Source organism: Corticium candelabrum, chromosome 11 (genome assembly GCF_963422355.1).
Source record: "Corticium candelabrum chromosome 11, ooCorCand1.1, whole genome shotgun sequence".
In the NCBI taxonomy this organism is placed as follows: domain Eukaryota; kingdom Metazoa; phylum Porifera; class Homoscleromorpha; order Homosclerophorida; family Plakinidae; genus Corticium; species Corticium candelabrum.
The window spans coordinates 1,498,957-1,512,518 of record NC_085095.1 but is presented as its reverse complement, the minus strand read 5'-3'; the positions used below and the strand labels follow the sequence as shown (position 1 = coordinate 1,512,518).

At 41.9% G+C, this 13,562-nt stretch overlaps 2 protein-coding genes across 3 annotated transcripts; one reads left to right on the top strand and one right to left on the bottom strand.

Moving 5' to 3' along the window:
* Window positions 1-2,437: 2,437 nt before the first annotated feature.
* Window positions 2,438-10,116, bottom strand: LOC134186913 (actin nucleation-promoting factor WASL-like). 2 transcript variants are annotated; one of them, XM_062655000.1, is made up of 6 exons: window positions 10,029-10,116; window positions 9,859-9,945; window positions 3,619-3,751; window positions 2,970-3,552; window positions 2,798-2,903; window positions 2,438-2,722 (listed from the first exon to the last, which is right to left on the bottom strand). In XM_062655000.1, exons 2-6 carry the CDS (start codon window positions 9,923-9,925, stop codon window positions 2,667-2,669), a joined length of 945 nt encoding a protein of 314 aa, XP_062510984.1. In that variant the 5' UTR covers window positions 9,926-9,945; window positions 10,029-10,116; the 3' UTR covers window positions 2,438-2,666. The 2 variants fall into 2 exon arrangements, with proteins under 2 accessions (XP_062510984.1, XP_062510983.1); XM_062654999.1 differs by having other exon boundaries at window positions 10,001-10,099.
* Window positions 7,833-9,497, top strand: LOC134186440 (tigger transposable element-derived protein 6-like). The gene is made up of 4 exons (XM_062654415.1): window positions 7,833-7,845; window positions 7,905-8,032; window positions 8,091-8,941; window positions 8,990-9,497. The coding sequence occupies exons 1-4, from the start codon at window positions 7,833-7,835 to the stop codon at window positions 9,495-9,497; spliced, it is 1,500 nt and encodes a 499-aa protein (XP_062510399.1).
* Window positions 10,117-13,562: the final 3,446 nt, after the last annotated feature.

Sequence of the window (13,562 nt, the reverse complement as noted above, 5' to 3'; positions counted from 1 at the left end):
AGCCTTAACTATATATATGTATAGTGCAAAAATACATAAGTAATGATCTTTTGCAAAAACTGTCAACATAAACTGTTTTTGACATGACATACTGTCTGTGGTAGATGTTTAGTAAAATTACATTTCATGTGGAAATTTGGCAAACTCCAATGCAGTTTGAGTTGCGCGGCCACGCGTCTGTGCCAGCTAGCAGTCGTAGCAACGCGTGTCAAGGGTGGAGGATTATGTGTGGCATAGGGCCTGCCGCGTTTGTCATGCACGCTTCATCCAGAGATCCCGGCAAGCAACAGAACAGGGATAGAGAATATTATAAGAGCAACGAATTAAGACAACGATTCTAAACTGTGTAGAAAGACAAATTAACTCGTTTCGGCAGCTCACGTTTGAAACACATTTTTTCGAAAAAGAACAACCGCCAGAGAACCAAAATTTAAAACAACATTCGGAAATTCCTCCGAGTTGTGATCCGACTCAATACATTATAATTGGATAGGATATAAAGCTGAAAACCCTGATCTAGACACAAAAGTGAAAATCACAGCTATATTACTAACTATAGAAAAAAAAGAGGAAGAAAAAGACGAGAAAGGAGCGGTTTAGAGGCAATTTAGCAAAAACCTTGAACTTCAGACTCACGAGCACTTGCCATAGATTTTTGGAAACTTTAGCAGACGACTTTGTAAAGCAAAACACCCCAATATCATTAATCAGATCACAATAAACTGTTTCATGCAATTGCCATTCGCTTTCTAGCGATGTCACTTGCAGTTTGTATACACATATTATATTTCCATTAAAATGACAACAACTAGCATACAACTTGAAAAGTGTAAGTCTGTACATTTTAAAGTGAAACACTTCAATAACGCTATTACCTATCAACTACTGATAAATAACAAACAACATTCACAGAATTCTTAGCAAGCATTATCAGTCATTTCATCAGTTGCAGTGGCACGCTTGGGGACTGAGAAAGATATGGGTAAAAATATCTCGATCTCCATCCTGGTCAATATACTCAACAGGAACAAGTATTTTGATAAATTCAATTTTGACTGGATTGTTGTGTCCGTGGTATCGTTTAGGAACACAGCAAGGACTCAGCTCTTCACAGTTCATCTTGTTGTCTTCACAAGCTTTAACCAAATTTCGCATTTGCAATGCATAATTGTCTTTGATCACGTGTCTGCTCATCTTTCTGTCATGTTGAATACACCTACCTGAGCAGTAGGAGATGGTAAACATACGGCTGGGGAAAGGAAAAATCCTTTTAGAAAAGCTTCTGAGTCTAGTCCAGTTAACGTTTCCTGTCCAAAGTGTTTTGTTTTTCAGTGCACATCCTTCAGAAATTGCCACATCTGTTTCTGTTGAGTGAAAAGGCTCTTCAGCAGGCAAAGGCTTTCCATTCCCGCAAGTTGAGAACCCAAGAAGAGTCATCAAAATAAAAGCTAAGTACTTCATGAAAGCCATAGACAAAATTTGTATTGCAAATCAATATCAAAATTCTTCGCTTTTGAATCTGTCCAGCTACGTTTATATAGTCTGTTTGTTGACGCCCTCTTTGGATGTCCTGTGGAAACACGTCCGTCACCTTTGACTGCTGATTCGCAAAACATGATGACACCAGCAAGAGAGAATGATCGATCTACAAGGTAGACCACTCCAAAGGACGTCCGTCCATATTACCCTGACTTCTTACTGGCCTATTCACTAGTTCCAACAGGCGGCAAGTGTACTAGTATCCATTCATTCTCAATCATCAGAATTGATGAATAAGCTCTACCGTGAGACAAAGTGATGAAACGGTCAGAGTACACATCCGTCGGATGAGTGTGACAGCTACCACTCACCTAACACCCCCTCAGATACGCGGTAAATTGACTTGAAGATAATTTCTTCCGGGACTGTCCAATGTACCGAGTAGCTGGGCATTCTAACGTTCCCTGAGTATGAAATGCTGAATGCTCTCATCTGTTTGAGTGACCCCTGACTCTCGCTTCACGGTTTGCAGTGGTACACTACCCTGTGTATCCCACGTGATGACTACACCTATAATTCCCGTATAACAAACGCAATCCTGGAACGATAGTAGAAGCAGAGGAAAGGGTTGCTGCACGGACGTGTAGCCACGTAGTAGCAGCTCAATCTAGTACACTACAGAGATGACAGACAAGTAGCTAAAGAAGTCATTGAGTGCACTTGATCTTGCAAAAGACAAGGGAGTGATTACCTACGGAGACCACAGCCAGATGATATAGTAGCATCGCTGTCTAGATAAAAAATGGAGTGTGTCGACGAGGGTTGTCTATTACGTTTATCGCATCACTCCCTTACAAAGGCTAAAGAATGTCTTGTCAATTCAGGATGCTACAAGGTCTAGCCCCTTGGTTATGGCAGAGCAACAACCCGATCAACAAGCACTGAGAGACAAGAGGGATACCAAGCACAACTGTTAATTGTTCAGAAACATAGCTGCAGTTTAAAGAAAACCAGCCACAACGGACTGAGTGTTAACATAATCGTGGTTATGACACTCTACTTACCCTGGTACAGTTCAATCAACAAAATAATTAATAACATGCTATGAGTTTCGATAGTAAATGTACATAAAAATACTACCCCACTGCACATTAGTAGTACATAATATTATGTACCTACTTCATGCCTCATTGCATCCATTCAGAATAGGTTTCTTCATCTTCATCTTCATCCGTGTCTTCATCTGCCAGACAAAAACCAATTCAAGACATAAATAATTAAAAGCATAACCCTTATGGAGGTCACAATGCATCCTTACCAGACAAACGTATAAAGACGTTTCTTTCTTGTAGAGCACGAACCAGAGCTGCAGCCACTCCGCTCAGCACGCGGCGTGTTCTACGTTTCCACTCACGCTTAGCAACCTGTAAACATAATACGTTCTTTGTCCTTATTCAGTGTACAAGCAATGAAAGAAAACAGTAGCATACGGGTCTGAGAACTGTCCCTTCTCTGATGTTCTTGAACAATTCATCTTTAGCAGCTGTGCTAATATCTCTGACTTTGTTTGTATTATCAGCTTTCTTCAGGGTAACACCTTGCCTAATTCGAGTCAACAATTCATTGTGGCTGTCGCCTTCAAACGGAGACACTAAAGTTGGTTTGTGCGCAAGGTTAGGAGGTAAAGGTGCTGGAGGTACTGCTGGTCCTGGAGATGATGACGGTTCTTGAGGTGTGTCTTGAGGTGTGTCTTGAGGTGTGTCTAGAGGTGTGTCTAGAGGTGGCAACGGTGGAGATGAAATTAGAGACTCAATTGACTGTAGGGAGCTGTTTTTGGTTTCTGTTTGCTCTCCAGAGGGAAGTTGTGAAAAAGACATCGCTGGAGACGGTGAGTCTTCTTTCATGTCCTTGACTGCAATTTCAATGCCTCCCTTCTCTTTCACAAAGCTGTAGATAAACTGTGCAGTGTCATGGTTTTGAAGCTGCTCGTTTGTAACTCCCACTGCGTTTAGAAGAATTAGCCATCTAGGGTCCAAGCCCGTGCCTGGGCTTCCCTCAGCATGAAAAACATGGCTGCAAAAGGGGGCGTTCCTGGTCAACAACATCTATTTACAGGTTGGTGTGTCTGTTATCTCTTACATAAAGCCTTCTGGATTCGAAATGTCTTCTTTTGTCAAATTTTTTCTGACTCTCTTTTGTCTACCTGTTGGTCTTGCCCTCCTCTTTCTCGTAAAAAGTCCATCAGCAGTGTCACCCATGTCCAATAACGCCGCTACAAGAGAAAAGGAGAGCAAACTCAAAAGTCATGCATACTGTATGCACATGAATAACTGTACTACTAGCTAGTAGTGTGTGTCCAACCACTTCAGAAGAAATGACTCAAACTACTTACTCTTGCTGCACCATGCACCTAGATATAGTGTGTATAGCATATACACTATACACACTATATCTACATATCATCATAAGTCTTATGTAAATGAATAACACTAACATAATTCTCATCTGTTATTTCTGCTACGAGTATGACTAATTCCAATTTCGCCTTTGGAATTCCCCCACATGAGCTACACACAAACTCTAATGAGCCTTCCAAAGCAGCAGATGAGTGCGTTGTCTACAAATTGTCACTTTTGGTCTAATTGTTGCAGTTGATCTTCGTTTGTAAAGTTGCTTTACAAAAAGATCATGAATAATTGTTCACCACAATTTGCAATCATGAGCAAGTCACTCCCAGCTCTCTGCAATAATTCTAATATGCTTAGCTTGTTTTTCATAATTGTCCTTGAAACCTTTGGAGGACCTGAAAGACGATTACCTGTTGCAAGCACACCCATAAACGTTACCAATTACCAAAACAAACACTTATCAGACATTGGACAATGTGGCCACACCACTTCAGAGACATCATGACTGTTGCTGCAATCCTAAGCAGGGGCATCGAATGGGCGCAAAAACGGGTGGGGCTGACTCTCTGCTGAGACTTCGGCTCCGGTCTTTGATATTGAAAAAGGAAAACGCCCCCCAAAAGTGGTGGGGCTTCAGCCCCCTCTAGCCCCTATTACGCGATGCCCCTGATCCTAAGCAAATTAGCACTTTCCAAACCTTTCATTTAAAATTTTATTCCACCCTTAGACATAATTGATAACAGTGGTCCAACAGCTTGATATACTGACTAAAACATGTCCCTGTTTCACTGGCATACAGCGAGTTGAAAGTGCTGTACAACAGGTTTGTATTTCACTTCAGCTTTCAAAAAGTATTTCTGTCTTCTGCAGGCAATCCTAAAACCTGGCAAAACCTTAACTAGCCTTAACAACTCTGTCTGAGATTATAACATTTGCATAGCTTTTGGAATGTTGCTGAGTTCAAACACGAATACTGACAACCAGTTGAGACATCATTACAAGTCATTTAGACAAGAAAAGATTATAGTAAAAGCTCGGATGTCCAGTCTGTTCCCAGATATTGATGGCGGCGCCCAAAGCTTTATGAGCTCTGTGGTTGATAGCCTATTTGAAGAAGCCAGTAGCTGCAGTGATCCGTGAGTTGTGGTTGTGATTAATCTCCACAAAAGTTACCATTGTTCATTGACGCAATCCTGTGCCTGGCCGCTGGAGCATGCAATTCAAAATACCTTTGGAAACACAACGGGAAGACTACCCTACAAAGCCATAATTCTCGACGTCTACTGATCATCCAGTTTCAAACGATCCATCAGTGAGTACTTGTAATTTGCCAGAGTACACACACACACACACACACACACACACACACACACACACACACACACACACACACACACACACACACACACACACACACATGCACACACACACACACACACACACACACACACACAATCCATTTGCTGCTTGTGCTCCATGATTACCGTGAGAGTAGAGGAGATGCAGCCCAAAAATCAAGTCTACACAGCTTGAAGTCTGTCTCGACAAGAAAAGCTATATACATATACATATATATATATATATAGGCCTTGTTGTTGGAAAGTCTGATGACAAAACAGACACGGAATCCTGGAAGAGGGAGAATGACAACGTTGGTGACTAATCAAACCTGCCTTGTTAAGTGCCGGAAATAAACAGCCAGAGTGGGTACAGTGCAGAAGACGCTCAGATTTTACAAGGCGTTGTTCATGCTGTCGTTCTATGTCATCTGTGAGGCTCTTCTCTTTGTTTACTGATTTCTTGTTGAAATGCTCTGCAGTAAGTTTGATGATGGAGAGCGTGTGCACACACATTCTCTCTCTCTCACACACACACACACCACACACACACACACACACACACACACACACACACACACACACACACACACACACACAATGGATAAGGATCTCCCGTTAGACAGTCACACATCCTAGGCAGATGGCTGGGTTCCTGTGCACTATGCAGGAGCTATGAGTCATGCTAAGCAATCTCCTGAAGCCTGAACAGGTACTCGCAGGAGCTCCGACTGCGACACCAACTGTGGTGTGGGCTCCCAAAGTCCCATCCGGACGACAGTGGCCGATGGACCTTGTTGCAGTTGAGGCCTTTGCCACACTAGTCAAAGACCAGGTACTCGTTTATACTCCTGAGTCGAGGTATAGCACTATACACTTACTAAACACACACACACACACACACACACACACACACACACACACACACACACACACACACACACACACACACACTGGACACACAAAGTGACAAACTCACATTCACACAATGACACACACACACACACACACACACACACACACACACACACACACACACACACACACGCACAGTCACACAGGTTAAACTGTGGTAGAAAAGGTGCCTAGCTTAACATAATAAATTCCACAAATAGTGTCCATGGGGTACAATTAATTTTTTCTGAAACATGGGTATTATTGTTTCATAAGAAAAAACTATAGTCTTTTGTTCATTTGTACACTATCACAATACACAGACAACATCAAGTAAATTTAACTAATCTAATCTTATAGTCTTACTAGCTACTTCCACTTTCACTTGAATTGTATTCCTGATCCATTGCATGCGTATAACTGGGTTTGAATACTTCCTCAGTGAGACACTAATCAAGCAAGAGGCACTATTGTCTACTTATGGAGTCACCATAGAGCATAATTTGAGCATAAGAGACTATTCGCAGAAATACAGTATGAGTGGTTCAGCTTGTCTATGTCTTAGTAGAGACAGTGTGAAACAAAGCCAGAGGGCCATAGCCAGGATGAGGCAGAGGAGGCTTTTGCCTCACAAAACATCAAGGTGCATCCCTAGCCATCGATTATCAAAGTAGACACTCTGGTGTGTACACACCTATGACAGACAGTGGCTTATTTTTAGGTATTAGAGGTTTTTCAAGTGCGTTCGAATTTCGCTGTCTAGTGAGCTCAACTTGAAGCCAATTTTTAACTCACCCTAGGCACTAGCTCCAGTGTCAAAAATACCTGGGACTTCAGCACACAACAGACAGGTAGAAGTTCGAGGCCCTAGCATATGATAAACACCCAGACTGCCGCCTCTATTCTTAGGTCTGTCTATGGCCCTGAGCAATGCTTTTTATACTGCACTACCACAAAATGCTATGAAAATCTTTAGTGTATACTAATTTCAGTTTGAGTCAAGTCTAAAAAATAATTGAGCACTAAGAAACGAGCATCTTAACCTCGATACCTGTTTAATTTACTACTTACACCTTTCTTTGAATGCTTGCAGATCGAATGCAGCAACACCTCACATTTTTATTAGAGGATCACAAAAAATCCTAACACATTCTAAGTTAATAATCCTAACCAACAACTGTAACACTTTCTACACACCAAACAAAACAAAGAAAGATAACCACACCCCTACAATGGTCTCATACACCAAGTCCGTACCTTTTTTCGCATGATTTTGAATAAAACAACCGCACAAAAACCATAAAATGAGAGAAAGGGTACTTAGTGACTATAGCAATGTGATTTCTAGTAGTTTGACACTGGCATGACAAGGTGGACACCAATGTTGCAATTTCAATACATATTGAAGGTCTGCATGCAATGCAACACAGAAACAAAGCTATCCCAACAAGAGTACAGTAGCTATCTAGGCTATTCCAGGCTTGCTCACAAAATTGATGTACAATGACCTATTATGCTGCAAGTCTATACAGTAGTCCCTCCCATTTGGACCCCTCTCATCTGCGACCACCTCCTATTTGCAACCACATTGACTGTGCTCGGACCAAATTTGTATAGCAGGTACCTACTATGAGCGACCACCTCTGTAACGCGACCAGTGACCACCAAAATGTGTCATGTGCACCTCTTTTAGCGACCAACCAGGCCTCTGTGCATGTTCAATACTGGTGAACAGATCCGAGAAGTGCATAACTGTTCGAGTGCACATGTGATCTCTTGTCGGAAGTTTCTCAGAAGCAAATGGTTCTAACTCTGGAAGATCGGATTCGTGTAATTGAAAAAGTTGAACAGGGCAAAAGCTGTCGTTGTGTAGCAGTTGAGATGGGCGTAGGAAAGACGCAAGTTCAATCTATAGTAAGAGCAGAAAAGCATTAGACGGCAATGGGAGACTTGCCGGAGTGGCCCTAAACAGAAGTATCAGAGTAGGAAGGTGCAGTATGATGACACTGACCGTGCTGTCTGGGAGTGGTTTGTTGAGGCCTGTTCAAGGAACATTCCCTTTAGCAATCGTTTGATACAAGAAAGAGCACTCGTGTACGCTGAACAGCTGGGTCATAGTGCATTTTCTGGTTCCAATGGCTGGTTAGAGAAGTGGATGACTAGACACAACGTACGCTTGTCGTGCTTGTCTGGTGAAGTCGCTGATGTGGAAGCCAGTGTAGTTGACGACTGGTCCCGCCGATTGCAATCTCTATGTGAGGGCTATGAGCTGAGGGACATATTTAATGCCGATGAAACGGGTCTGTTCTACAGAGCTTTGCCCTCCAGATCCATGGTTGCAAAGGGTGATGAAGCTAAAGGAAGTAAGAAAGCTAAAGAGAGAATAACTGCCTTACTTGCATGCTCTGCTGTGGGTGAAAAATTGACACCTCTTGTAATTGGACGCTCAGCAAATCCACGCTGTTTCAGAGGAGTGACAGCTTGTCTTCCTGTGACTTATGCAGTGAACAAAAAAGCGTGGATGACAAGTGACCTCTTTCAATCTTGGCTCAACACCGTGAACATTAAGATGAAAAGTGAAAACCGGTCAATCTTGCTATTTGTGGACAACTGCTCTGCCCATCCAAATGTTGTCCACAATAACGTAACATTAGTCTTTCTACCACCCAACACCACATCTCGACTTCAGCCCTGTGATGCAGGCATCATACAAACTGTGAAGATGCACTATCGAAAACTGCTCCGCAGCATCTTGGCCAGAATGAATGAAGCAACATGTGCATCAGACTTGGTAAAAAGTGTCAATATTCTTGATGCCATCATGTTCCTAAGGAGAGCTTGAGATGCTGTTCAACCATCTACCATTACTAGGTGTTTTGAAAAATGTGGGTTTGTGGAGTTGAGCGTGAGGGAGGAAGAAAACGAAACAGCTGGAGAAGAAGTGAATCTTGAAATGGATCTACAGTTTCTGGTGCATTCTGCTGGTACAACATGGGCTGAGCACTCAAACTGTGACCAGGAGCTGGCCACTTCCTATACTGAAGAAGACGTAGATTGGGAGCAAAGGGCACTCGAGCGTGCTGTTAACAAAGATAAGGAAATCCAAAATGAGTCTGACACATACGTGGAAGACGATGCTGAGGAAGAGGGTGATGATACCAGTGAATGTCTGTCTGAGAGGGAGGCTGCTGTTGACTTACACCAACTTAGGGACTTTGCTGTAGCACATGATAATGCTGAATTGTTGCAGCTGATTTCGAAAAGTCAAACAATTGTGGAAAAGTTACAACGTACCTCACAGATGTTCAATATACAAAGTAGAATCACAGTGTTTTTTCAAGTAGAAAATTTACCGAACAGTATTTCTCTTGATCACTAACAGTCACTATAATGCATGATAAATGAGCAAAGTACACTAGAAAGTTGGTTTCAGCCTCTAACAGAGGACAAACACGTATAGTTCTGTATGTGCTCTATCGTAGAAGTCGCATGTGTACAGTAGTAAGAACGTCCCATGCGTAAAGTGCGTCTAAGAACTAGTCACGTGCGCAATTAGAGATGTCACGTGCACCTCTGTGAGAGACCACCTCCGTTTTCCGACCAAATTTAACAGGCTTTAGGGGTGGTCGCAAATGGGAGGGACTACTGTACCTGCTAGGCACACCTCGACTAAATTGTTGACTAAATTAACAACATCAGTGTACAGAAAACCCATTACGAGGCAGTTAGACTTTATTTACCGTGTGAATCTGCTTCACCAGCAGGGATATCCTCGTTGAGAACCTCTTCAGTTGCAGACGAATCCATGACTCTGCATCACGTGATTCCTAGACAAGGAAGATGTTGAAGTAAGGAAGATGATGATGTAAGGTAAATGCTCACCGTTATCTTATAGAATCAGAGTTTAAACCTGGTGCTATCCTTTTCTGCTTGTCGAGCAAAGTAGTTCAACAAACTGATGATCGCTGCTTAGCGTTTCGGATATCAATGAACTGTTGTCCTCGGAGTTCCAGATATACGTCACCATGCTGCCTCGGAGTCTTTAGCTCTAGACAGCGCTAAGCCTCGGAATCTCCAGACAACGCAAACAAAGACATGACATTACTGCGCCAAAATTTTAAAAGTGACGACGGCCAGCAGGTTGGCTAGGGACCTGGTGAGAGTACGAACGAGTTGTTAGATTAGCTAAAGATTTAGAAATGAAACAAAATCGTGTAGAGTTTTACGTAATAATGTGTACACATACAAGTGCGAATGATATAGTGCTAGATAGCACCGTATACAATTGACAAAAATTTGTAACGACTAGATAATTACGTGACTATGCTTTGTACTAAATCATTTCGCTCTAGAACTCAAACCTCTAATGTAATGTTATGCGTCCTTGAAGTTGCCAGTGCATGTAATAGGAGCTCAGACTTACATTCGACATAGTCTCGCGTAGCCAGACCCTTTCTGCCGCGTCATATGTACCGGATACGATCTGGTTGGCCGCTTCCTAGCTATCGTCCGAATCGGCACAGAAGATGGTCACCGATTGCTTTCGAAAACTTCTCTATTGGTGATAAATGTGGCATCGGTTAAATCTGTATTTGACCTACGGAACCAGCAAATTCACTTGAATCTGTCTTAGTAGGGTTAATTTCTTAGCAAATTTATTAGATAATTATAGCCATATAAGTTTAGAATTGAATAAATTATTCATCCATCAAAACGTTATGGTACTTTCACTTTAATAGCACGCCAAACAAGATTTCGGCTGCGGTAAGCGTGTCGTTGAAGAGGAGGAGTCCTGAACCCCAGAACTCATCTTCTCTATCTGTCTATGTTTAATAATAGAGACATCCAAGCAGGTGACTGAGATTAAAGGGGGACAATAAAGAAGAGCCAAGTCTCGTCTTCACAAGGTATCACGAAGTTGGAGTCACACGCATTCTGTCACACCAATACGACAATGCACGCCTCTGCCAAAAGGTTGTGGTCTACGAAGCCAACGGTCTATACCTTTCGACAGTGGCCGAGCACTTGCCCCGCGGACCAGGAGTAGTTCGGCACTACGGCAATCTCTCGTACAAACCCTTGGTAAAACCAATGGCTAAACCAATGTAAATTTACATTTTGTATGTAGGAGTCAGTCTATCTGTATCACATTGTCTTCTTCTAATGCTGAGTGTTGAAATTGCTTTAAAATGGAACATAGTTGCTTGCAGTCTTCAACCAGAGGCAATGACAGAACATTTACCGAATGAAATTGCTTCCCAACATGCAGGCAACCTTCAGAAACAAGCCTTTCATATGCTTGAAGCTTGGAAGAATAAACACAGCTGTGATGCTTCTGTCAATACAATGTGTGAAGTTCTGATGAAAGTTGACTGCAGAGATGCAGCAGAGAAAGTATTTGGTTGCAGAAGTGTACAGCAGGTGTACTCACAACAAAGAAGTCAAACTAGCTATAAAGGTCTGATAATTGTTAGTGGTGCATGTATCTTGAGGAGGCTGGCTTAATTACTTGCATGTTTAAGAGGGAATACAAAATCCTGCTTACATATGGTATGGCTGGCTTATTTTGTATCTCGTATCATTTTACATGTTGGACACCTAGCTTACATGTTGGTCATCTGATTTGCTTCAAGGTGAACACTCACCAAATACTAAAACTTGCTGAAATAGAGATACAAGGCCTAGTATCTTCCTGCAGGAAGTTTATGGTCCAGCTAGCCAGCTACAGAAGCAGAGAATGGGCTACGAGTTGTTCAGACCAGGGGGACGTGACCATTAGAGATTTGAGGAATTGAACTTCATGATGCTATGGGACACGCTCACTTTTACAAATACACCCACTTTATTGGCTTCTAATTGACTGATACGGTAGAATCAGTGGCAGATCCAGACTGGAACAAGGGTGGTCTATATACGGTATACAGCTTTGGTCCTTACAAGTATTTACAGACCACGGTTTTATGACCACGCCTACAAATATGGGGTTATAGCCTGGTCTAGCCCATGCCACGCTACGCCCCTGTTCAGAACAATTCCCTGTATGAGTTACTCTCTGTCCTCATTTGGAAGTAAATACTTTAGGTTTAACCGTACCAAGTTTGTCTAATGTATCCATAATGCGTCGATATATGAATGGATCTATGAACTAATTTAATAAGGATCTCCTTTAAGGCTCCATGTTTGTATTGACACATTTGATGCTTGCGTAATAAGTTTGGAGTCCTAGTTTGTTTTATTCAATAAATCACAACTTGACACCATATGTTTCACAATCCTTATCTTGAAAAGTGCACAGGTATCCTTGCTAACCAGCAACCAGAGTTACTCATACGGGTACTAAATCCACCCACACAGGTAATTTCAATACTGTATTTCTCTGTTATGGTAAACGTTCACAGTATATGGTTTCAAAGGGTTGTGTCATGAATTGACAGCTTTTTCATTTGAGAGATAGTTGATTTTGGTGAGAGTTCTCTTTTAAATAGCTGATTGCTTTAAGAGAGACACAATTACTTAGCTACTATATATGGTCCCATTCAAGCACTTGATGTTTAGAGATCTATTGAATTTGCATAAGCACTGAATCTACAGTAAGAATTCTTCGCTCGGGATGATTAGATTATTGATTGTTATTTATAACATCACGGCCTTTGAAGACAAATGTAACTGAGTGTCCCATTCTGAAAACGGGTAGGTTGGATTTGTTGCAAATGTAAGCAGAATTTGGAGAGAAACGCAAGCGCTGGTAGAGTGGATTCAATCGGCAAGAAATCTTCAATCATTGGAAGCGTTGCGAAGGACGACGACTTGTACAACCTAGACGGGACTGGTGCATGTGGGCGTGCTTTTGAATGAATTGAAAGGTGATAGTTAAATATCCCGCTGAAGACAAATGAAAGTGTAACCGAGTGTCCTATTCCAAGAAATTAGTAGCAAGTTTCCCGGTCAGAGCTAGATATCCGGGCAGCAGAAAAGTGAAAGTCAGATGCAGTTACTTACTCGTTGTATGCAAATTTATGAGTATCCCATTCTGAGAATTTATCATGAAGTATATATCTCCTTCACATACATTTTACTCCGACCTGAACAATGAGCAGCCGGACTGAATTCTCATAAAGTATTTTGTTCAGAGTATATCTCGTTTAAGTATTACGATTTCGTTTTGAGAAAATAACAGTGACCAGCCATTCGTCGCTCTGGCTGATGAATTATTGATTGTTAGTTAATATTCCGTTGAAGACAAATAAAAATGTAAGCAAGTGCCCCGTTCGGAAAATTTATGAGTTAGTTTTCCGTTCAGAGCTAGATATCTGGGCAGCAGAAACTTGGAAATTGCATGCAGTTATGTGCACAGTTCCGGATGTGCTGAATAAAGTTTAATTAATCTTGCTCTTCTCCCTTTTCTCGGTGAAAATCGACATACTCCTGTGTAACGCTCAATCAC